The 26,292-nt window shown below is 32.2% G+C and overlaps 2 protein-coding genes across 4 annotated transcripts in view; one reads left to right on the plus strand and one right to left on the minus strand.

Annotated features, from left to right (window-relative positions):
- The first annotated feature begins 120 nt into the window (after nucleotides 1-120).
- LOC117779439 (calcium/calmodulin-dependent protein kinase type 1) overlaps nucleotides 121-26,292 on the plus strand; it is a 26,633-nt gene continuing 461 nt past the window's right edge. Inside the window, exons 1-10 of one of the 3 annotated variants that reach the window (XM_034627133.1) lie at nucleotides 121-309; nucleotides 3,223-3,386; nucleotides 3,443-3,577; nucleotides 4,372-4,416; nucleotides 4,773-4,847; nucleotides 4,905-5,043; nucleotides 5,127-5,391; nucleotides 5,548-5,674; nucleotides 5,742-5,829; nucleotides 5,959-6,318. In XM_034627133.1, coding sequence (XP_034483024.1) covers nucleotides 3,271-3,386; nucleotides 3,443-3,577; nucleotides 4,372-4,416; nucleotides 4,773-4,847; nucleotides 4,905-5,043; nucleotides 5,127-5,391; nucleotides 5,548-5,674; nucleotides 5,742-5,829; nucleotides 5,959-6,300 — 1,332 coding nt within the window. In that variant the 5' untranslated portion in view covers nucleotides 121-309; nucleotides 3,223-3,270 and the 3' untranslated portion in view covers nucleotides 6,301-6,318. Of the gene's footprint in view, nucleotides 310-3,222; nucleotides 3,387-3,442; nucleotides 3,578-4,371; nucleotides 4,417-4,772; nucleotides 4,848-4,904; nucleotides 5,044-5,126; nucleotides 5,392-5,547; nucleotides 5,675-5,741; nucleotides 5,830-5,958; nucleotides 6,685-26,292 lie in introns of those variants that run through there. The other 2 variants (XM_034619494.1, XM_034633681.1) reach the window with 2 other exon arrangements.
- On the minus strand, nucleotides 8,051-16,933 carry LOC117784537. The gene is given in 11 exon segments (XM_034622328.1): nucleotides 8,051-8,485; nucleotides 9,154-9,282; nucleotides 9,897-10,834; nucleotides 12,259-12,690; nucleotides 12,775-13,734; nucleotides 13,737-14,021; nucleotides 14,024-14,036; nucleotides 14,067-14,302; nucleotides 15,246-15,435; nucleotides 15,438-15,781; nucleotides 16,704-16,933. Coding segments are annotated over 11 exon segments (4,128 nt in total). The 5' UTR covers nucleotides 16,870-16,933.

Raw genomic sequence — 26,292 nt, forward strand, 5'->3', positions numbered from 1 at the left:
TTTGATTATTAATTCGATTACTTCGACTGTCACAAATAAAAGCATCAATCAATTGTACATCGATAATTTTCCAGCTCTAAGCGAAACAGTGTGACCAAATTTTGTTAAGTGACAAATGCAGCAAATGTGCTACCCGGGCTTGAAAAATCAATATAATTTACATTACATTATCAATGTGAATCGTTTGGTTCGTTTATAAACTACAGTTTAGAAATCCAGGCATCAAACAGCTTTTTCTGAAATTCCAAAGCTTTGCCAATGTATAGCGACCACTGGAATTGCAAATAATAGTTTAAGTCGTGATTTTTTGTAAGTAATTTGTACACATATCAATAAAAATAAGCTTGAAAATATTTAATAATTTTATACGTATTGTGTGTATATATATTGATCAGATATTAGTTCCATAAATATTGATAATCACTTATATAGTCTTTACCTATTTATATATTGACGTTACATACATTCGTTACATACATACATATTGATATTTTTGATTGCATACGAATGCAAATGTACATAAATATGTATGTATATATGTATGTATGAGTGTACAAATGTATCTATGGATCTATATTTGAACGCAGAAGCACGCATGCTATTTACCGCTTTAACATTTACTTGGACCACAATCTGAACATATTTTATTTGTAAATACATATATACATGTACATACAAACATACATAAATACGTAATAAAGGCCATAAATACATTACATACATATAAATGTACATATATACTAAAACTAATACACATATACCTACAGTAAGTCAAGTAATTGTTTTGACGAAACTACCTACAGTAAGTCAAGTAATTGTTTCGACGAAACTAAAAACACATTTTAATAATAAAAGCCTGGTGTCAAGTGTATGGATTAGACTTGCATACAGTTAGTTAGGTGATTGTTTTGACAAAAATGACAACATGTGTTCTTAGTTTCTATTTTATTTTAATATTATATTCCAAATAATAATAATAATAACAAAGCATGTGCATTTTCCACTTGGTCAAAACAAATATTGGACACACTGTATATAATATAAAACAAATACAACAAAATACGTAGTAAGTCGATATATTTTTTTTTTCAAATATTAACATCATCTATTCTGAATTATTTCTATTTATTATTATAATATATAAATATTTAAATGACATCCATTTGGCTGAACTATTTTTTAAAATTAAAAACATGCCAAAACAATTACCTGACTAACTGTATGTACTCGCATTTGACTATATAAAAGTTGTGTATATGTTAAATAATTTTAATATTCTAATCAGTTGCGAAATAACCTTTTGCTTATTTATTTATTAAAAATATATGTATGTAAATATATTAATCAAATTAAAGTCGAATTTCTCGCAATAATGATTAGAATGCGGATTCGAAAAAGATTGACAATGAGTACATGAAACTGAACAATTGACAATATTATTATCATCTAATACAACCTTAATGATTCCAGGGTATCTAATAATTTTATTTGATTGCGTATTTCATATTTTATAATTTAAAATGTACACAAATTATTCAAGCAGCATTAAAAAACAATCCAACTATTGTTAAATTTTCGATATCATTTTGAATTTTCTAAAATCACCATCTAAAGTGTGAGTTAAATTTTGGCATAGATCTTAAAGTATTAGAATATGTATCTTATCAAGATGTAATGCAATAAAGTTGTGTATTTTATAGTATATTCATAAAAATTAATGGTTGTACTAATGGATTAGTGGCAACATTCGGGTAAATCAAAGTTCAAGGCTTTCAAATAGTGTTTGTAATTAAATGGTTCGATTTTCAGGTGAGATTTTAGCTATTCCCATTTAGTTGAACACAATCTGGATCTGCTGATTTGGTGAAAAAGATCACAAGGTGCGGCTGCCGAATTGTAATTACAGTCTCTTCTCATATCTTTGCAGAGGGTACCATAATTATTTAATTGAATTTGTATTGATTTCAATGGTTTTTCTAAAATCTGGCTAATTTCCTACAAGAATAGAATCAAATAATCGCCAAACTAGGAAACATGTATTGAGAAAGTAAAACAATTGATGAATTCGAATTTAAATATTTTTTGTACTCTGAATAATTTTAGTGCCGGTTTTCACTTTCGGCAAGATTTGTCGGAAGTGAAAATCTTTAATGCCTATTTCGAGTAGCCCAGAAATTTCAGCCGGCGGAAAGTTTTCTATGGAATAGTTGTCAAATTCTTCTTCTTCACTTTTCGGCACCGAAGTTTGTATATGGAATTTTTACCTACCAGGACGGTTTCTGGTCTACTCGAAATAGGCCTTTAGCCTGTTCTTATTTCAATCTGGAAATATTTAGCGCATTGAATTCACTTTTGTTGATGAATTTAAGTCTAATAAAGTAATAAAAAAAATAATTATAAAATGTTTATCCCAAATGCAACGTGAATAATTACATTTTTTTTTTAATCCGATAAAATAGGAAGTAAAAAGCGGAACTGGCCTGATTATTATTTCTCTTGTTTTTGATTCTTAGTTTTTAAAAGAACATATATGATTCACATTTTATTAAATAACAAAACCAACAATAATAATAATAATAATAAATATCGAATAATTTAATTTTATACATGCCTTAGATGAAAGCAACCTGAAAGTGTACATAATCTTCGGTCCACTTATATAGTTATGCTTTTTTGTTTATAATAAATTTTGTGTTTATGCTGTACAGTGTACACACAAGCATTTTTAGCCCAGTACTTAATAGTCGTACAGGTTTATGGGTTTGTGACAATGGGAAAATTGGAATAACAAGAGTATTTTTAAAAATAAGAATGTGTGCTTTTTTTCTCGAAAGTTTTCTAAAAATGTACTTTCGTTAGGTTAATAAACTGAAATAATAATAAGCACATAGTTATGTTATATTTCAGCTGAAATCGAGTTGTGTACATTTTTTTAGTACTTATTTTTATTTTTTTCGTCAATTACATTATTTTTGTAATAGAATTCGGGTACTGGGCATTTAACAGTCGATCAGCGCTCTTAGTTGTTATGTTAAAAACAAGTAACTTGAAAAAAAAAAAACAAAAGTGATGCGGTTTTGCTCACATTCAAATGTAGTGTGAAAATATTTGAAACAAAACAATTTAATTATTCGAGTGCTGTTGAATTAGTTAGTTCTGTTGTTTTTCCTGCCGACCTTTATAATTAACGAAAAAAAAAAAAATTCTTTTATCTTTTTGCAGCAATTTAGATGTTAAATCTTTTCAAAAATCTGAATCAAATTTAAAGTAATGCCGCTGTTTGGCAAAAAGGATTCTGGCAAAAAGGCCAAATCAAAGGATTCAAAGGAGATGAGCAAACAGGTCTCAATTGAAGAGAAATACAATCTTCATGGACTGTTGGGAACGTGAGTAAATTTAATATAAAATTGAAATTTAATTTAATTTGAAAACTCGTAAACAGGGGAGCATTTTCCGAGGTGCGTTTGGCTGAAAGTAAAGATACGCCAGGAGATCATTTTGCAGTTAAAATAATCGATAAGAAGGCTCTAAAGGGTAAAGAAGAATCTTTGGAGAACGAGATACGAGTGCTGAGAAGGTGAGATCCGTTTATCCTATATACACGTACAAATGTACAAGATACAAGCTATTATTTTTATTTACAACAAATATGAAAATGTGTTTAATCGCAATTCTTGTGTTTATTATCGTGCCTCCTCCACTAAGAAACGTCTGGTCTTAATTATCACCATATCGTCTAAACTTAATATGTATGTATGTACTTATAATATATATACATGAGTACATACTGTATATATGTATGTGTCTGTGTGTGTGTGCGTGGTCTAATGGCTTTATTTCATATCCGTATTATCCATTATTATCATCCTAGCACTTATTATCCCTGGTCCTTATCCCAGGTGATTGTTATTAAGATCGTTATCTTAAGTATTTATAGAATTGCTTTATCCATATGAGTATTTGTGTCTCGGGGTTGAGTCGCACTAAAATGCCGTTTTATAATGAATTATTTAGGTAGGCTCTTTAAACCTGATTGATCTTCCTTTTCTTTATTTTGATATACCAATTGTATATTTTTTTATTTAATTCATGCTATTTTAATTATTTCAAGCAATAGAATTATGTGTGCATGATAAGTAGTTGATACTGTAACAGTAAAAGCCCTGTGCACAGCTCCAGATCATGAACCATTGAATTTTCGATTAATCTATTTAGATAAGAGTATCTCAAATGTAATAGTAATTTCACATATAATTTGTAATTTGTATTTTGGCTAAAGAGAGAGCAAATATCTGATTGTTTCTTATTGTTTATTGGTTATTGTTTAATTTTTAAAACTTTCTTCGTTTAATTTGCTTTCTTTCTATGTAGGTTCAGTGCAAATCATTTCGATGGCAACAGTCCGAATGGAACGCGGTGAGTTGTGACCCCCGATCCCCTTCTATATCGCCTTGGAGACCTTAAGTATATTTGAAATTAGTCAGTCGGCTTTGATAATCATCCATCTATTGGCAATACGACCAATATATATAGTTAGAGAGAAATTTGAATGATTGTGTGACCCCTTAATCTTTAACCCATCAACTATTATATATACATACCAATATATATAGTTTGAGAGAAATTTGAATGATTGTGTGATCCCTTAATCTTTAATCCATCAATTTATATATACATACCAATTCATATAGCAAAACAGTCTAAATTAACTGGTTTTTTTTTAATATTGTAAGCGACAAATTAATGCGATATTCTTCTAATTTTATTTACAGACTAACTCATCCTAACATTGTGCAACTTCTTGAAACGTACGAGGATAAGGCAAAAGTGTATCTGGTTATGGAATTGTAGGTATTTATGAAGCATTTAACTATCAATCGAATTAACTGAATATCTTTAAATAGAGTCACCGGTGGAGAATTATTTGATCGGATTGTGGAGAAGGGTTCGTATACCGAAAAGGATGCATCCCACCTAATAAGGCAAATCTTAGAGGCTGTAGACTATATGCACGAACAGGGCGTTGTTCATAGGGATCTTAAGGTAATTATATAGCTTATCTTTACATACATATATAGAAGTGTAACATTTATAAATATTTTCAATTGAAAATCCTTTTGTCTTAGCCCGAAAATCTATTGTACTATAGTCCAGACGATGATAGCAAAATCATGATCAGCGATTTTGGTCTATCAAAAATGGAAGATTCCGGTATAATGGCAACTGCTTGTGGTACTCCCGGATATGTTGCACCAGAAGTGCTAGCCCAAAAGCCATATGGTAAGGCTGTTGATGTCTGGAGTATAGGCGTGATATCCTACATACTTCTCTGTGGCTATCCTCCATTCTACGATGAAAACGACGCCAATTTATTTGCACAAATTCTTAAAGGTAGGATTCATGAAATCAAGCTCCATAAATCAAATAATACATAATTTTTTACATATTTTTTATTTATGATTTAATTGTAAGCTGAAAAGTAATCAATTAGATTGATCTGTATTATGGCTGAATGTATAGTAATTGGGAATTTTCACTTTTTTTAAGGTGAATTTGAATTCGATTCGCCGTATTGGGATGAAATTAGTGAATCGGCCAAGCATTTCATAAGGAATCTAATGTGTGTTACTGTTGAAAAGCGCTACACATGTAAGCAGGCATTAAGTCATCCGTGGTGAGTGTTAACGACGGATTAAGGGAGTTTCAACTTACGATAGTTTAATTATACATTTTTTATTTAGGATATCTGGTAATGAGGCAAGCAGTAAGAACATTCACGGAACTGTTTCGGAGCAGCTGAAGAAAAACTTTGCCAAGTCCCGATGGAAGGTATGTTTCTTTGTCCTGACTGACTCACTGATCATTTCACAGCCCAAACCATAAGACCTAGGAGGCTGAAACTTTCACACAACTTAACTGAGACAATTATTAATATATTATTGCTTTTAATTTGTATAGCAAGCATATTACGCCGCGACAGTGATCCGACAAATGCAGAGAATGGCGCTGAGTAGTAACAGCAGTGCTAACGTTGTTGATGGAACTGGATCCGCTGTTAATATATCTGCCAGTACTGCAACCGGTAATGGTAACGATCGAAGCTCTTCTATTGAGACTACAGCGGAGACTACAGCAATCGCTGCATCCTCCGATATAGCAGCTAATGTGACGCCATTGATCTCCAGCTCCAGCTCCCCAACGGTTTTGGATGAAATAGCGCAACAATCGAGCCCGCATATCGACGTTACAAATCACCAAAGAATCTCGCCAAATTGTAGTTTCCGTGGCCAAACGAACTAAGTTCGTCCAATACATGCACACACACACACACACACAGATCATAAATATTTCCTCGAATTATTGCTTTTCAATTGTACGCTATAATACTTACTTGTAATGCAATATAAAATTTAATTAATCTCGGGTGTATTAATGCCACGTCCATCGACCCTAGATAGTTTAAAAGCAAATTAAGCTGAATTTTTACACTCTATTTCCTTTCTATTCGGTCCTAGTAGGGATTTCATATTTTCTGGCTTCATAAATCTATATTTGTCTTAAGTTCTTACATGTACTTATGTTTGGCAATAAGCTACAAATGTATCGTGCCAGGCATCATGAAACATTGCTTTAAAACAAACTTTTCATTGTATTTATTCAAATAAATTGTTTTGTTAGAAAAAATTATATCATCTCATTTGTAATGTAATTACGTGGGAATTAAGCCATTTCATTTAATAGTTTCTCCGGGATTTATAAAAAATGTAATGTAATTTTATTATGTATATTGTTATTATGTTAATGCTTTTATTAAAATTAAATTTGCTGTTAATTGCTTGTTATTATTTTTATTATTATTATTATTATTATAATAATGCAATTGGTATTCAAAATTTATTTTCAATTTATTACAAATATTTTTGTTGATAAAATAAACCTGTATACGCCCATCAGCGATTTCCAGAATATGACTGATATATGTACAATGCCGAATCTTTGACTATATCTTTAAGTTCTTTATTAACTTTTCATTGTAAACTTACTAAGAATAAGATGTTGTTTTTTTTTTTTGGTAAAAAGTCACGATAAACAAATCTAAAATGTAATTTTTTATAAAAAAAAAAACAATAAGGCCTTCGTATAAATGGATTGGAAATTAATTAATTCATCTCAATATTAATTATTTTAGCAACGCACAATAAAAATAGGTTTTGTTAATTAATATGTATTAAATCATTTTATTATATTTTTTTTACCAACCATTGATTTTAAGCTCTTATTATTATTGTATTACTGTGTTTAGTAGATTTTCAGGTATTTATATAATTATATACATCGTTTGAAATCTGGAAATCAACAAAAAATTACACTTTCAGGCAGCACTATTTAAAATTGATGCTTAATATATTCAATGTTCATTTGCCTTGGGAGCGTTTATCAAAAAAGAATATTAACGAACAAAATATCCTATATTTAAATCTCAATATACCTTACCACAATTAATGTGTTACTTATTCAATTTCGTAATATACACAATCTTCTGAAAATAATACTATTATCCAAAGTTGTATATTTTTTACATGGGTCCAAGCCAAAGTGATGGTGAGGTTAGTGATCTGATCACTTAGGCCCTAAAAGGTAAATTTTGATTCCGAGGATCTGTATACTGTATTTTACAATCATGACGTTCGTTTCCTGGTTGAAAATGAAACTTGTTTAGTTATATACCTCTTCTTGCATCTAAAATGTGCGCTTTATTAGTGGTATATTAATTTTTATTTGTATTGTGCTCAAACTTCAAAAAAGATATACAGCTTAATGTCATATATTAATATATATTAATTAATATACATAAATTGTTAAATTATTTCTTTTTGTTGCGTTTCTTTTTCTTTTCGGATCCGTGAACTTTTTTCTTTGTTATACAGACGCGACAAAACCAATCCTCATTATCGTTCGGTGCAACAAGTATGCATATCCTATAATACATGTATTACATGTTACTCGATCAATATGTAATTCAATTAATTGATATTCAATAGGGGAGAACTTACCAATGGTACCAAGCATCACAGCCATCGCATCCAATCATTGGGGAACCGTCGTCAACTTTACCACATGCTGGGCAAATCCAAATTCGATAGCCCTCGGCATCAACATATGATGATGGTCGATTTGATTCCGCACTTTGGGGCAATACTGAAGATCCTTCTGTTTTCATGGGTGATACTGATTGCTGACTCGGATTGGTTGATGTAGACAAGGACGTCAGTGGCATTTTGGGAATAGGCTGTGATGCCTGCAGCAATTGTTGGGGCAATAAAACTGAACTCGCTGACAGTGTTGCGGAAGCAGACGAAGATGAAGAAGCACCTGTAGCTCCAGCTCCAGCTCCAGCTGCTGTCATCCAGCTGTTTGAAGCTGCACCTGATCCTGATCCTGATCCTCCTGTGGCATGGGCATTCGATAGCAAATTTGGCATTGCCTGTACGATAGAAGGTGCTGAAATCAATGCTGAAACAGATGCAGCCATAGAACCTAGAGTTTGTGTTTCGCCTTAAAGGACAAATTAATAGAAATGTTTACTAAGTATTTAGATTAGGGACGATATCGATATTGTACTTAAGCGTCGACTAAAGCCATTGACAAAAAATTAATAACATATAAAAAATTGAAAAATTGGAGAGTTTAAAGGAAATGTACTGATACAGAAAAAGATATTTTAAATAAAAGTTATTGTAAATAATTTTTTTTTTCATTTTATATTATTGATCTAAATTAAGTTTTTGTCGATTGATTTTAGTAATAATAAATAAGATAAATATCGATACCCATCTCAATATATGTCGAGTTCCTACATTGTTTGGGTTTTGGCGGTCCGGTGACAAGCGGCGAGAATCGAGCCAATTCCGGCGACTGTTCCCTCTTTGTCTGTGTTGGAGTCAAAGCTGTTGCCGTTGTTGTTATTAATGCATCATTATCGCCTCCGATTGGTGAGTTGGGAGGAATGGGAGTTGACTTTCCACCTAACTTAAGTGTTAGTTTTGGCACCTGGTTGGGTGACAAATCTAATTTGGGAGAGGGTAAATGGTGAGCCAATGCTGCTAATGTTCCCGCTGCTGCTGCTGCTCCTGATGTTGTTTCTGATGGAGCTGATGTCTGAAACGTATCTGTAACTGTTACTGCAACGGGACCGAGTCCTGAGCTTGGAGCGATATCTTTAGTATGTTGCACACTGCTCTCGATATTATCTTTCGACAGTTGTGACACATCTGGCGGTACCTGTTAACGAATTTGCGAGATTAAATGATTAATTTACCTAAATAAATCAATTTTATGACAATATGTTACAGTATGTTACTGAAAAATTGGTAATTAGGAACAATTCAAATGGCACTTAATTAAAAATAATTTTAATGCAGCATTTTAGAATTCAAATCGTGTTTAAAAAGACTAAGGACTAAGGTTGGGATTTGACATAATTATGAGTTGAAATCTGACAAAAGGAAAATTTGAAAAAAAAAAATGGGTAATATTAGGATAGTTTGAAACTATTATTATTTTCAAACATTTCTTAATAAAAATTAATTTAAGTGCAGAATCAATTTAAATTTCAAATAGTGTTTAAAAAGGCTAACCTCTAAAAATTGGTTAAGATTTGACAATGATTTGAGAGTTCAAAGGAAAAAATTAAATATTCTTAAATAAAAACAATTTAAATGCAGCATCAATTTATAAGTCAAATAATGTTTAAAAATATATTAATCATTAAAATTGGTTGAGATTTGGCAGTTGACTACTACACAGTTTCTTAATTTTAGATCAGATCAGATCCTCGACCTCAGAGATCAGACAATTTTCAACAATAAATGTATATTAAATTTAAATTGGCTTACCAGTTTATCCTTTTTCTTTTCCTTTTTCTGCTTTTTATCCAGACCTTTGGGTTTATCTATTTTGAGCCAATTCTTTTCATCATGCTTTTCTTTACTCTTTGTTTTGTCCTTTTTGTCTTTTTTCTTTTTGATTTTTCCCTCCTTTAGTTTCTTCGATTTTTTGTGCAGTTTGTGGAGTTTAAGGTCATTTAAAGTTTTCGTTGGTGTTATCGTAATATCATCATAATTAGCTGACCCAACGAAATTCGATAGAAAATTGTGTTCAGCATCTGTCTTGGCAGCCGGAGCCGAGGATTCCGATGTTGCACCTGCCGCCAAACTTGTGACAGGCACTGTTTTTGAGGAGTATGCCAAGCCACTGTCGACACATGATAAGGGTATTAGATCAGCGCCACCGGCCAAGCTAAATTTATCATTTCCCATGAAATTTATATTAAATGATGACGATGTTGCTGGGTGAGATGCTGATGACGATGTATTGCTTTCAAGTTGGTTAATTTTAATCGGTTGCACACCCTTTGTTATCTTTTTCGGCGATGGTGAAGAGTTGTTAGTGATCATCGAATAGGGATGTAAGCTTTCGAATTGTTGCTGCAGGTTCATTGGTTGAATTATGCTTGATTTCTGGTGTTGCAAGATTCCGTCCACCAATTGGTTGTGCTCCTTTTTAATTATTCCTACTGTATTGGATTCATCTTCGTTTGAATCATCTGAGACTTCAATTGGATCACCAAGATTTCCAGTACCAGCTGTGGTCTTCGTCTGTTTTACTGTTGTTTTGCTGCTGGTTGATTCCTGACTTTGCACAACCGATGCATCAACCGATGATAACCCCAATAATCCAACGCCAGCTCCCTGAATGTTGGGCAAATATTTCGATAAGACCGAAGAGTAACTGTTGTCCTTTCCCTTGAGTTCACCACTTTCACCAGATCCTGCTGATCCGTCGACTTGAGCGACTTACTCCTTCCATTTGTAAAGATGTCAATTTCATCGAATCAGCACCAAAGGTGCCACATTGCAATAGCTTCGCTCCAAGTGAGATTCGGGCAGAGGTTGCACGGAGAGTCCACTTGATTTATTTTCTATAAATAAATAAAATAAAATAATTAAATTATTTTAAATTTAATTTTTTGATTTTATATTTCAAATTAGAGATAAACAGGTGTGTTCTACAAATATCTAAAAGCGCAAAAGCAACCTAAAAGTCATTGTCGGTGATCCAGTAACCAAGCAAACAACACTTTCAAGCATGGAGTAATAATAAAAAGTGGTACTGAAACCGGAAACGTAACCGAAATATATTCTTGTTCAAGAAAATTTTGAAGCAGAATCAATTAAGGTAAGTGAAAATCGGTTAAGTGTTGGAAAAGTTATGACAATTTAACATTTTTTAATAAGGATCAAGGGGAAAGTATGAACAAATGGGCTGTATATGAAAAAATATATTTTCAAATTTCAAATTTTTAAAAGTGAAAATACGAAAAGAAAAAATGGACAGTGGGGAAAGTACCGTTTACTGAATACTGAACCGAAAGGACAAATCCGAAATTATACCTTTTACCGAAATAGTCCCTGCAGTGTAAACGAACAGTTTTTTTACTAGTACAAAACTAGTTGGGAAGGATGAACAACTGGTTACCTATGTAGTCCAAACCCATGTATTGAAGTCGTCCATTTAACAAAGGCTTGTCCTGGGCCTGCAACTAGTCGTTTCTCAACTAGATTCGGTTGCATGTATTATGGGCCTGAAGTAATTGCTTCTTAACTATATTAACAACTAGTTGCCAAAAGAGATGTGTGACACCTATTCCGTTTGTATCCAAATTTGTATTGGAACCGATATTTGGTTCGGTTTGATTCCTTGCTTTTAATGTCAACAAATTGTTGGGAGTTGACAAAATGTCAAACTTATTAAATTAAATAAATTTTAAAATTGAATATAAATGCAGAAAAAAAATTTTAAATCTATTTTTTAATTAAATAAAGCATATTTTAAATTCTGGAAATTATAAATATATATTTGACAGTCGATTTTTGCGACTTACAAAATATATATAGGAACACTGAAATTCTTCAGATTTGTCGAAAGTACAACTTAAATGACGGTAAAATGATAACCCAACATTTGAATTCTTTTGTCAGGTTTAAAGAGTGGGATCTGCGATTTATTTTGGTATGTTTATTTATTACAATTTTGGTTTTAATTTTTTTTTCATTTATAAAATGTTATGATTTTATTAAAATTATTAATGTAAAGGCATTTTAATACCTTTGTTTAAAATTTAAAATTACCTAGGTCAACTGTATTTAGTTGACATAAAATAAATTAATAAATAAATATTTATGGTATCGTTCTTACCTGTTTTCCCTGACGATTCAAATGTTGGTCTATATCCAATGGTTGAAGATTGTCCTGGGTTCGGTAAGGATATGAATGGATGAGGCATCATCTTGTTTGGACTTATATGTTTTTTGCCAAAGTTGGCAAGGCTTGTTGGCGAGAAGAGTGCCGATGGTATAAGGCCCGGCCGTGGGGGAAAAGGCAATAGAGGAAGTCCTCCCAAGCCACCCATATAACCATGAACACCAACACCAATTATGGGCGGTGATGAATCTGGCATTCGTTTCATACCGATACCAGGCGATTTTGATGATGGTGAGATTTGATTGAAATTTCGATCAGAAGGTCCAGTAGATTCATTAATGAGTGATAGCTTTGTCTGTGAGATCTGAGTCTTATCTGAATCCATAAAAGGAAACTTTTTACTAATGTTCAGATCTAGTGCATTATCTGTAAGTTGATTACCGTCAGGGTTCGAATTGATTATATTTGGTTTTAGCCTTTTTCGTTCTTTCTTTTCCTTGACTCGTTTACATTTCAATTGTTGTTGCTGTGGGGCAACACCACCAGAAATTATCTCATTGTGGGATCCAACATCACCACCACAGATAGCCGCACCAAAGTTCATAGAGCTTGACAAGGGATTAAATGGCTCGCCTTTGAGTTGATCGACGTGACTCAAGTTTAACGGTTCTGTAGGCACTGATGGTAAGACGGGAAATGGATGAACAAGTGTTAAATTCGGTGGATATGACGAGACGAGACCTGGATTTATTTTATTAGGTTTGACCTTCTTTGGTGTCATCTCAGTCGATCGGACAGAATTCTTGCCGCCTGGTTTACGACCACGTTTCTTCGGCCTTTGAAGATCAGTTAACATTTGGTTAGCTGACGATTGATTGATTGTTTGATCATTATCTTCAAATGCTGGTGTCATCGATATACTTGATGGCATTTGATTCATTTTGTGTACAGATACTGATACATTATCGACGGCATTCAAGGCTGGAGCTGGCGTTATTGTTGTCCCAGATGGTAGGCTTATCAATGGCGAAGCATTTCCAAACAAATTTGTCGCAATATTCAGTTGTCCCATTGGTGATGGGACCTTAGACGTCGACGTCGGCGTTGTCGTCGTTGTTGCCTTTGGCTTTGACAGTTTTTTGAAAATATTCAATTTATTGCGGTCCGGTTCGCTGGCTAGTTTGATCTCGTCCAAGAAGGACTCATTTGGCGTTGCCTTTACATCTGGCGAGAATTTCTCTTTCTTTTCGATAATCGTTGATGGAACAAGAGACGGACTGCCAAATGTATAATTATTAGCTACTCCAACTAATGGAGTCGCAACGGGAACTGCAACTGGTTGAAGGACATTTGTCATTGAACCAATGGGAGCCAATGGAATGGTTTGAGTGAGACCAAATGCAGCAAATCCTTCAGCACCAGTGGACTTGGTCATCGTTTGCAACTGACTCTGCTGTTGCTGCTGTTGTTTTGACTCTTTAGTTGCTTTTGTCGCTGCTTTGTTTGCTTTTTAATCAGTTTCTCGAGTTGCGCCCGCTCCGTTGACTTGTCCGGCAATGACGACAACATTCCGCGATTTAGATTCTTCATGGATTTCTTAAGATTCAACATGTTGTTGCTTCCCTTACTGCTGCCGTCGCTATCTGCCTGATTTTTTGACATTTTTTGGAACATTCTCAGTGCTTTGCGGTGTGCTTTCTCTTGAGCTTTACTAGCATTCAGATCCGTGCTATGTTCACTTTGAAATCCACCAATTAAATGCTTCTTTTACTCTTCTTGTAGGTTTACTTTGGCTAGAGTGTCCCAACTGGACTACTTGCTTCCAAAACATTATTCATCTCATTCTTAAAACTTGAGGTGGATATTTCATTAAATGAACGTTGCTCGCTTGTCCGTGTCTTGGTCTCCAAAGACAAAGATACTCTTGTTGCTGCATTTGGTGAGTCCACTAAGAACGCTTCAGTGGGCAATGGGATCTCGGGTTCCGGTATTGCAGGTGGCGGTGATGCAGGCGGTGCATCGAGTCCTTTCCATTTTTCTGCGAATATTTATTTTCATTTATTACAGCTCAAGAAATGATTAAATCAAATATGTTGCTTAAATCGGTACTTCAAACGAGTTCGGAATATTTTTAAGGAATTAAAAAAACAAAGAAAACAAAACTAAGAATTATATTTTAGAAAACCAAGATAGGAAAGAAAAGAAAAGGAATCTTAAATTAGGAAATCGAGCAAAGAAATATATAAATTTTGGTATTTCTTTATATTTATCATCCCAATATTTTATTTAAATATTTATTTCCTAACAGAAATGAGAATTTTGATTTCCGAATTTAATGTTTTCTACTTTTGTTTCCCAATTTTTACTATCAAATTTTCGTATAATTTTTTGTACATAATATTTAATTTAATTATTTATATCAAGGCTGCAAACCGGTTTTGAAACCGTAAAACCGGTTGGGTTCGGGTTTTTAAGTAGCCTGAACCGGATCATAAACCGAACCCTTGAAATTATTTACTTTGTGAACCCGAACCTAAACCGAACCGCTTTCTAAAATATAAGGTTCGGTTCGTACAAAAACTAATTACATAAATTATATGGTTTTCTAATATTACGCATTTATTTGAGACTTTAGATTGAATAAAGTCATATTTAAATATTCAAATAAATTTAAATTATCATCAAAATTTGATTTCTTTTAAAAAAAATTTATTTAGTTTTAAATGTATAAAATTGAACCAAGGTTCGAACCCAAACCTTGGGTTCAGGGGGTAAATAAACCAATTCGCAAACCGAACCAATGTCTTGCTCTATGGTTCGAACCGCCGAACCGAACCTTTAAAATTTTTTTTGGAGGTTTGCAGCCTTAATTTATATATTTATTATTTGTAATACACGTATTTTTCGAAATTCGTATGGGGAATTGCTTAAATCAATCATGATAACTATTGTTTGCAACTACAGTTTCAAGAATCGCTTACCAATAATATCTGGTACGAAAGCTTCAGGCAGTTTTCCCTCTATAGCCGGCGAGATGAATCCTCCAGTTGTCATGACAACGCTACTGATTTCCCGTACCGCATGTCCATCGGGATCGGCGACGTGATCTCTGGACGTTGTGCTCAATGACAAGGGTTTTATGCTGTCGCCGTAATCGGTCATTACATCTTCACTCTTATGACCATAAGTATTATGAGCAGCCTCAAGCCAGATGGAACCTGATCGTTGCTCAGATCCGATTGGTTAGCGCCTCTGGCAGTCGAGTTGGCCGCATCCGTGTCTGTGGGTAGAATTGGTGGCAGGTATTCGAAGATGTGAACTGGTCGCGTTAGAGTTTCGGCACTGCCGGGTTTAAGGAAATTCAAATTCGAGTTTCTCTTCACTGGATATTCGGGAACTTCTCTGACGAAGGGAACTGGCTCAACATTTCCAATATAGTTGAGTAATTCGTGGACATCCGTGCTTAGATTCTTCAGGCTCAGCTGAACATCCTTTAGATTGGGCTCAACGCGATTTGCTGTTTGTGGTAATATCAGATACAAACATACAGTTAGTCAAGCAATTGTTTTGACAAGCTAAAATTAATGCAACTTTATTCGATTAATATGTAATTTGTCCGCATTAACTGACTGAGCATTGTACAGGCCAAAACGACCAACACTACTTCGTACTGGTGTTTAAATGTTGCCGTAACTTTAAACTGATCCTTGGTGGTCGAAGCCTGTGGCTTTAGGCATCTGCAACTTCTGCGTCATCATCATCTTCCTAGGGTGGCGTCTTAGGTATCGTCATCATCATCTTCCCATGAGGAAATGAAAATGTAGGCCGTAAGCAAAAAACTTTTTAAAAAAGTCGCGCGAATACGTTGTGACTCCGCAAGAAGTCTAACAACACACTTTTACTGAGTCTAAGAAACTCTCTCGCACTAACATCACAACCTGTGCACGACATTTTATCAAAATTAAAGCTTTCTGCACGATTCCGTTATATATAGTGTTGGAAAACGGCTATAAATCGGGCGCGTCAAAATTGGGTAACTTACCCAAATTCGCTTACAAAATTAGTATTGGTAAACGGACCAAGTAGTGACAAATTGCACAATACAACCATGCAAAATATAATTTTGTATAAAAATTTAAAAGATTTTAAAAAATAAACCAAGTGAGTCCCCAATCTAATTTTTACTGATAAATTCGACTGTAGCCGGACCTTACTGCGAGATGCTAGCAGGAGCGGAGCCCCTTGATTAAATGTGCATTTTATAATTGACAAAAAAACTGACATCGTTGACTGTAAATATCGGAAAGTCAAACCAAAACTGTAGACATGTATAAAGTAAGAACATATGTAAATATTATACATATGTATATGTGAACATGATGTACATTTGTAAATAACAACACACATGTACGTATGTATATATAAATATAAGTATTTACCGTGTTCGGCTTGACTGTGAAGATCGCGAGCCAATTCCTGTATAAACCTCAGCAAAATGTCTTCTAGCAATTCCAAAGGCGCACTTTGAGTATTGCTATATCCAATAGTTTGAGCTATTTGAGCTATAACAACGCGTAATATTTCCGAAGAATATATTTCAGCCATTATTGACGACTTTGAAGTTTTAATTGCATATGTTTTCTTTTACATTTGTGGCTATTTCTGAGACTGAACAACAATGTATCGAAAATCGCACTATCGCTGCGCTAGCACAATCTATCGATAGTTGTCAATGCTAACGACCATCGATACATTTTGCATTTGCTTTAGCCAAATAGAGAAAAGAAAATATTTTGGAAAATTAATGTTAGTAAGTTGTGTATTTTAATATATATTTAACATATCAATAAACAACAATAAAAAAATAATGTCAGAAGAAACTTTAACGATAATTGAAGTGCAACTATTTTTAGTTCAGCTTGCTGAGCAAGTGAATTTGTTTATTTTAATGCAGCATTCATTTAAACTTGTTCGGAACGAATGTACGAATGTTCTGGTTCATTTACTCATTTTAATAAACCGTTCATTTGAACTTATTCAGAGCGAATGTACAAATGTTCCGGCATAAAATGTTCGAAGTTGGAGGCCACAACAATTGTCAATTGTAAACATAGCTATATTACGTGCATTGTTTATTTAGTTTCAGTTTATCGGAGAACGTCTCATCTTTGTTGTCTTTCTCTTAGTATGCGTCTCACATTTGGCTATGCTACTTAATAAAGCAAATTGAAAAAATGCTTATCAACAAAAGTAACTGATAAGTATTTATTACTACAGACATACAAATTGAATTAAAGATACTAAAAATAAATATGTAAGTTGCACGGCTTTTGCAAAACATATTATGAGTGAAAGTATAATATTTACGAGTGAAGTCATGACTCCAAATACACACAATGTGATTCTGTAATAAGGTTTGTACTAATTGTATTTTAGACTAAATTGTTATACACGTAATTGTTATATGTTTATGTACAGTATGTTAAGTAATTGGTTTGACAAGGAAAACAATTCAAATAGTTTAGACAAATTATTATACGCGTATTTATGTACAATATATTAAGTAATTGATTGACAAGGAACACAATTCTAACAGAGTTAATTTTCTGCTAGTCTCTTTTTTTTGTATAGAAAGTGAGTAAAATAGCACAAAATCGTGCTTATATTTTTGGCATTTCAAATCCATGGATATTTTTCTTTGTCAAAAGAATTACTTGACATACTGTGTTCATCTTTCATAACAACGGGTTAAAACCAAAACTTTCCCATCGAGCAGTTGATCTAATAAAACACCTTTAAATACTTATTCATATTTAATTTACTTGAGATGTTAAAATGCAATGTAGCAAACAGTATCTAAATACAGTCTGTCAAGTAATTTTCTGGACAAAGAATATTCTTAATATTGATTTTTTATTTTTATTTTTAATGTTAAGTCCAATTTAATATACATTTTTTCTTCAGTTACTGTAATGTAATTAAAAAATAAACAATTTCTCAATGTTTTCTTTTAATAATGAACTGTGTGCATTATTTTCTTTAATTCAGTATCGAGTAGACCAAAAACGATCTCCATATAAAAAAAACGGCAGAAAAAAATAGCAGAAATTGTTGGTCTACTTTTATTCTAATATTCTAAATATGAATATACTTTTGGTTTTGCTTCTTCTTATTATTAGGTGTACATTGCTAATTTGGAGTTCAACTTGAATATAAAAAATAATAAAAAATTAGCAGCTTACACCACGCGTACCTGCTAATAGATTCAAATAAAACTGTAAGGCTTAACAAATTATTTATATGAACACACAGACATATACATATGTATATGTTTATTGCATTGTTTTGTATCTTTGATGAAGTTTTATTTTGTTTATCATTTAAACATTTTATTCAAGACTCCCACATGAAGACTAGACAAGATGTAAATATGAAATTTTTCTGTATTTAAAATTTTGTACTCTCGTTTCTGGAACACCCAAGTATATTTTTTTATTATTCATAACAAAAAAAATTGTTGGACAGTCATTTTGTTTGAGCTTTGTTTTCTTTAAATGTGAAATTTCGATTAGTTCATTTGGAAACACTATTTTAAGATATTCTAAAAGTGAAGCTTTTCGGAAAAATGCCAATTTGTATCCTTCTAATTTTGCCACAGTTTTTGTTTTATATGTAGTTGAACTGGATTTTTCCTGTCCTGAGTATTTTTAGTTTTATCAAAAAAAACTTTCAATACTTTAATTGCAATCATTTAAAAGCTAATTTTGTTTATTAACTGCATTTGTTTATAAACTCAACTTATAATGTACTTTTTCAGATCCTAACTACTTGCACGATTTTCGAATTTTATTTTTTTTTAATTAAACAATTACGGATGGAAATAATAATGGAGAAATTAAAAGGAAATCGTCATCCTGCGGAAGCTATTTTGTTGATCACTGTAACTGTGAACTCGTTCCTGGCAAAGTGGATAATTTGAAATTGAATGAGCTAAATGTTTGTGTCCACAATACTTGCATTCAAATAAAATCACAAAAGGAATATTTATTCACAAAATTCTCAAGATTCTCATTGCTCTAAATCAGATGGAAATTGCGATAAATTCCAACGATATGCTCTCAAGACGCCAACTACAACTCGAAGAGAGTTAAGATCTTTCTCGCATCCTGCTATCAATTTTATTTTACTCGTGCAAATCGGCAGGAACTGAAGCCGAAAGAAACACATTGTACCATCGGGTACCGAATCAATTACATACCAAAATTGACCTTGATCAGTCGATAAAGGAATCGAATGTTCAAAGAGGAAGCATTGATAAAGCTGAACAATTTTATCAGAGAGTGGAATTTTGGGACCCACTAATTTTAGTACTTCACGTGATTTGATTAGGAAAACATCGAGAATTCATCTTGATTTGAGTTTGAAAAGTAAAGTAAGTGTAACACCTTTTTTCATCATTATATTTGGATAAATATTTAATTTAATTTTTTGATTTATATCTTTAGATACGTAAAACATCTTTATGCCTACTATCAACTTTTGGAGAAATGTGCCCACCAAGTACATCACCTACACCTAAAATAACTTTTGAAGATTCAAATGAGTTAATAATAAGAAATATCCAAAGGCAAGTTAATAGCATAAAAGGAATAATCGAAACTGGCGAGACAAAAATTATAATGCTGCGCTGAAGTCAACAAAATAAAAGTAAGCATTATTATTTGTATATTTTGTAGAAGAATAATTATTGTTTTTTTAACTTCTTTTTGAGAGAGTGCTGCAGAAATTGATGTACGCAAATTTGCAAAACAAAATGAAATTGCCTTTGGAGAATCCCAATCTGTGTCTTTTGCCAAGAAGAACCCGGATATTCGCAAGCCTTGCTACACATTCAACCACATACATCGATAATATAGGTTTTATTGAGGGTATTATCAATATGATGACTGTACAGTGTACACTTTGGTCCAAAATTAAAAAATACGACACATGTCAAGACTAAAGCTACATTTTTCCATAATATTTTGTTGATTAAATAGTCTTTTCATCTTTCTTAGATCACGAAGAATTTTAAGAGCTAGAGCTCAGATTTGGTGACAATTGAAATGGAAAATAAATTAAAATAAATCTTGCAGTCAAGTAGTCTCAATAAAGTTTGCGTTGAGATTCCATTGAAGAGTTTTATTGCCATAGAATTTCACTGGTGACAGATAACAATTGGAGAACAAGTAGCTACATTTGTGGGTAAAATTAACTTTACTCTTTATTAAGGTTTTATTTCTTCTAATTATAATTTGCAATATTCGAATATTTACAATAACCCATATGTGTGGTTATTTCATTTAAATTGTATTGAAGTCTATCGATAAGAACCTACATTTGAAATGAAATCTTCCGTTAACTTATTTTCCAGAGAAAAACCATTTTTATTATTTGTATTTAAATATACTAGTCTCTTACGTATTCGTACCACAGTATTTATTTAAATATTATCATTTTAAGTTGATAACGTTGGGATGAATGCAACATTTATTCATTGAATACTTTTTGATTACGAATACGAATAAGAGTGCATTGCTAATCCAGTTTATTCACACTAATGTTATAAATTATATAATTAAATTATTGACACAAGTTACATAAGTGGTTTTGGGGTAACTCAATATTCGAATAAAGGTTTTGTAGAAAGCGAATCTTGAAATGGAAATGAAATGAAACGATTGATACAGTCATGTCATAAAGCTTTGTATCACTTTTAAAATTAACTAACTATAACTTTGTATTGCTGGTGTTTTTGTGGATTTTATAAATATACAATAATTTATAATATCTATGCAGTAGATATCGCATGAATATGTACGTGTATAGCTAAGAGCTTCTTCAGCATATTCATTTCATAATCAAATTCTAAGCATACACGTAGTCTAAATTTACTTTTTAGTTAAGACACCAGTACTGGCTAAGTTGCAGGATCATGAACTTTTCCATTTTTATATATTTATGTTCAGATTCTATAGAAGCCCCGTTTCATATAATTCCAAATCAATTGAATATCTATGTGTATATTCTCGTGGATACGGGTTAATTCCATTTATGTATTTATTTCTATGACTATTCGATTCATTACTGACATGAGACTATTGCTTTTAAATTTATAAGCTGCTTTTTTTTTTGTTTTTTTTTTTTTTTAAATTATTCTATATTATGTCTGTATCGACGTAATCGTGCACTATTCTCAATTTTGGGATCACCGGCGGTGGCGAAATATCATTTCGAAATGGAGTCTCATTGTATTTTGATTCCATGCTGCAGCTGATGGTTCGGCTTTATATGAAACTGACCCAAATCCCGTAATAATGTCTTCACCTAATCCCTTGCCAGCCTTATCTTCACTGTTATCAGTTGACTGATCATCAAAATTGCCCAGCATTGATGTTGGAACGCCGCGAGAACTGTAATTTGTAACTGTAAATTAATATTAATTGAATATACTATTTAATTCTGTCTCATACCTGCTGGAAGCCCGACACCGTGGACGTTGAAATCTTAGATTTAATTGCGTCGGATCTGTTACATATTCCTTCAGAAGACTCTCGACGGCGTCGTAATCCTACATTTAATATTCAAAAATATACACATTATTTATGAAGAAATTGTAGTAGTATGGAAATCGTGTGAAATAATTGAAATTAATTAAATTGGCTTAGGAATACATAACTAGAGAAAATGTGCGGTTCAAGGATGCAAACTTAGCTTCAAGGATTTGGAATGTAATTGCTTTCACAAAGGAAAATTCACAGTAAACCCAATAATTTAAATATAAAAAGCAAGGCAAAACAACAAAAATATGACTTTGACTAAAGCAGGATCGCATAAAATATTTATTTGAATTATTTAAGCTAATCATCACTTTTCAATTAAAGTTTGAAATATTAATAAATCATGTTTAATTTTAATTTAAATATCATAAAAATAACTCTCATTTTCAATTTTTTAAAATAATAAATAAAATAATAATTAATTGTTTGTATAACAAATTAGAATAACTTTAAAACACAAAAAAATTGAATGTAAAAATATTCAAAATTAATAAAAAATATATTCAAAAATATTCAATAACTTAACACATCACATGTTACCATAGTTAAAATGTAAAATGAACTTACTTTTAATATTTAAAATAATAATTGAAAATATGGTTTAATTTGAAGATAAAATTTAAATATAATAATTATTATTTATTATTATTATTTGCTTATTTAATTATATAAAATAATATTTTAAATAATATAAAATAAATAATTTGTATCTTAGCTTTTTTAAATAACAGATTGTAATCACATGGTCCCTGTTAAAAGTCACAAGAATTTATCATATTTAAATGAAGCTCTTAAGTTCGATTCTTTGTGTTGCAGTTTTTTGTTTAAAAATTTGATTGCCTTAAAGTATAAAAGAGAACCATTGGGAAATTATTATTATTTTTATTAAATTAAACCAAGTCTTAAATAATGATTTCACTTATAAACCAATTAATTACAACTCCTGTAAAATTCCCTTAATTTCATACGATCTTGAAGCGCCCCTATTCCCTGTTTCCCTATTCGATGGGAGATTTTCTAAAATTGTTAATTGTTGTTGTGCGATCAATGAAATGATCGCTTAGGAACTACAAGCATGCATGAACAGAACAAACCTGGTGTTAAATCCGTAATATTAGGAATATTTTGTAAACCAGTAACATAATGGAGAGAGGACTATCATTTAACCAGAATGGATGTCTGTTTCTGTGTCTGTGTCTCTGTTGGGTGAATTCTGAAGATCATGTGCTCCAATTGACCCAGGTGCTGGTACATTGTTGGTAGTGACGACACCCGCCCAAGAAGCACATTTTGACTGACGCAAATTTGATGTTAGTACAGGAATCTTACTTAGGCGTTGACAATGATGTGATATATCGCATCCAGGAGCAGGAGAGATGCAGCAGCAGCAGCAGAAGCAGCAGCTATATTTGATATTCCATCTCGATTAGTGGTAGAAGTTACCTGGCTGCCACTGCCACTGCCATTGATATTGATATTGCCATTTAGCTTGACCTTGATCCTTCAACGGAATTAATGCTGCAGAGCTGATCCTATGGGAGTTCCTGGTGTCTCTTTTGCTGGCTCATAAGTGGACTACAATTGGTAATTGCTGCAGTTTTGATTAAACTTGTTGTCGAAGAGCTGACTAGTTTAGCTTTTGCCGATTCTATTATGTCATCACAGTTAATGGGCTCCTTATCAATTTGGTTGACCTGCACCTTGCGTGTATCACCCGCAGCCCTACCCTATTCGATATTGGAGTTTTAACAGTAGCCAAGCATGCATCATAGTAGACAGACTCGTCCAGATGAGTTTCTGCAAAAACATCATATCATTCATACAAATAATAATTGTTAAAATTAATCAATTATTTGAAATGTATGTAAATTATCATATCAATATAGTTTTCTTAAGTTAAATTGTATGTTGTATGTAAGATTAAGTACAATTTTTCTTTTTTCAGTGATTAAACAAATAAAATTAAATGAATAATAAAAAAATTTAAATGCAGCATAAATTTTGAATTCAAATGTCTAAAAGACATCGTTTATAAAAATTTATTGAGATTTGACAGAGCTATGAGAGTTCAAAGTTGACCAAAGGGAAACAAATTAACAATGGGTAATTTTAGAAAAATTTAAATATTTTAGATGCAGCATAAAACTAAGTAGTCAAATATTGTTTAAAACACATTAATTATTCAAATTGATTCAGATTTGACAAAGTCATGCGACTTCAAAGTTGTCCAAAAAAATTTTCAAAGAAAAAAAAATATATGACTAATAGTCCTCATTAAAAAATAATTTAAATGTAGCATCAATTTAGATGTAATGAGATTGAAGTATTCCAGAATTTAATTTTTTAATTAAGATGTTGCTTCTATTTTGAAGTCAAATAATGTTTAAAAAAGGCATTACTTATTAAAATTGGTTGATATTTGACAGAGTTGCGAGAGAGTGTAAAAGTAAAGAGAATGAAATGAAATGAATAAAATGAGAGAATATCTCATTAAAATTTAACGAGGTAAAAGTCTAGGATTTGAAAGCTTTAGACAAAATTTTGATATTCATTTTGGACGAACAAATTCAGTTTAATCTAAAAATTTAAATAAAAATATAAATTAATATAAAAAAACGAAAATTGGCATTGTGCACTGTGAGTAAAAGGGTGATCTTCTTTGTACACATAAAATAACTTTTGCGCAGTGCCGAATGCCAATTTTCGTTTTTTATATTAATTTATATTTTTATTTAAAATTTTAGATTAAACTGAATTTTGTTCGTCACAAAATTGATATCAGAAATTTTGGGTCTAGAAATTGCTTTCGTCACTAGACTTTACCTCGTTTAGAGGTTTTTTGTGGGATATCAGAAATTTTGCAATTGCTTTTGCTTTTGACATTGTAACTTTATCATTAATGCAGGCAAATAGTAAAATATAAAAATTTAGTTGTTGAACGTATTTCATATTTAAAAAAATTTTTTTTAATTATAAAGAAAACTAGGGGCCCTGCCCCTGCTCGCTTTGCTCGCGTTGCTACAGCCGAGCATACTATACTGTCGGAGACCTGTACTTACTATGAAAAAAAAAGTTTTTCATACTAAGACTTGGATTTCACTCGATCGGTCCTATGACAGCTATATGATATAGTGGTTCCGATTAGAACCAACTTTGTTCAGGATATATAAGTCTTAAATAAATGCATATTCTATTAGTTTGGTTACGATATCTAGTAAAACAAAAAAGTTTTTCATACTAAGACTTAATATTGGACCGATCGGTCCTATGACAGCTATATGATATAGTGGTCCGATTTGAACCAACTTTGGTCAGGATATATAAAACCAAGTTAAATGCATATTGTATTAGTTTGGTTAAGATTTCTTATTAAACAAAAAAGTTTTTCATACTAAAACCTAATTTTGACCCGATCGGTCCTATGACAGCTATATGATATAGTGGTCCGATTTGAACCAACTTTGGTCAGAATATATAAAACCAAGTTAAATGCATATTGTATCATTTGGTTGAGATATCTCATAAAACCAAAAAGTTTTTCGTACTAAAACGTGATTTTCGACCGATAGAAAATGTATTTATTCACTTAACAGGTAATATCTTCCGAACCCTCAACCAAAATTTATGTTTCATATACCAAAACGCGAAATTGTACGTATTACAACATATTAAAATTTAACAATCGTTAGAGCCGTTTTGTCAGAAATCGCCAAAATGTAAGCTAAAAAACTTTATTTCACCTGTAAAATGTTACCTGAGTACTTTAGAAAAAAGTTTAAAGGTACGCCTAAAAGCCCTCAAACACACCTTTCTAATGATATATAGAACATATCTGTAGCTTCTATGGTTTGGAAACTGTTGAGGTTTCAATTTTGGCGGGATAGCGTTTTCCCGCTAAACTAGCGGAAATTGAAAAGTCGTAGAACAAACATTTCTAGATTTTTGAAAAGGAATCAATCCCCATCATTACATTTAAGCTTCTTTAGCGCTTTGATGCAAACAGACAAACAGACAAACAGACAAACAAACTGACTTTTCATTTCATTTTGAGAAGTCCACTAAAATTTTCAAATTTATTTATCTTTTGAACCAGTTATCGGATTTGGGTGATTGAGGTATCAATCGACGCGTATTTTTAAGTAGAATTTAAAAAATAAAAAATTTTACCAAAAAGCCCCAACGGCCCCATAAGCTGCAATTATCAAAATTTTTCCTCCCACTTACACCCCGTATCTCATGACCCAGGTTGGTTAGAAAAAGTTTTAGTACGCCATTTTGTAAGTTAGAACTAAACCTGTCGATCGGTATATAACTCGATCTGATCGGACAGTCGTAGCAAATTTTCCAACTTAGCTGTATATATAGTTAGTCGCCTTTCGCACCCTTCGTGCTGCTTTCGTCACTAACGCGAACTGCCGTCCGCAGTGAT

Source organism: Drosophila innubila, chromosome 4, assembly GCF_004354385.1.
Source record: "Drosophila innubila isolate TH190305 chromosome 4, UK_Dinn_1.0, whole genome shotgun sequence".
Taxonomy (NCBI): domain Eukaryota; kingdom Metazoa; phylum Arthropoda; class Insecta; order Diptera; family Drosophilidae; genus Drosophila; species Drosophila innubila.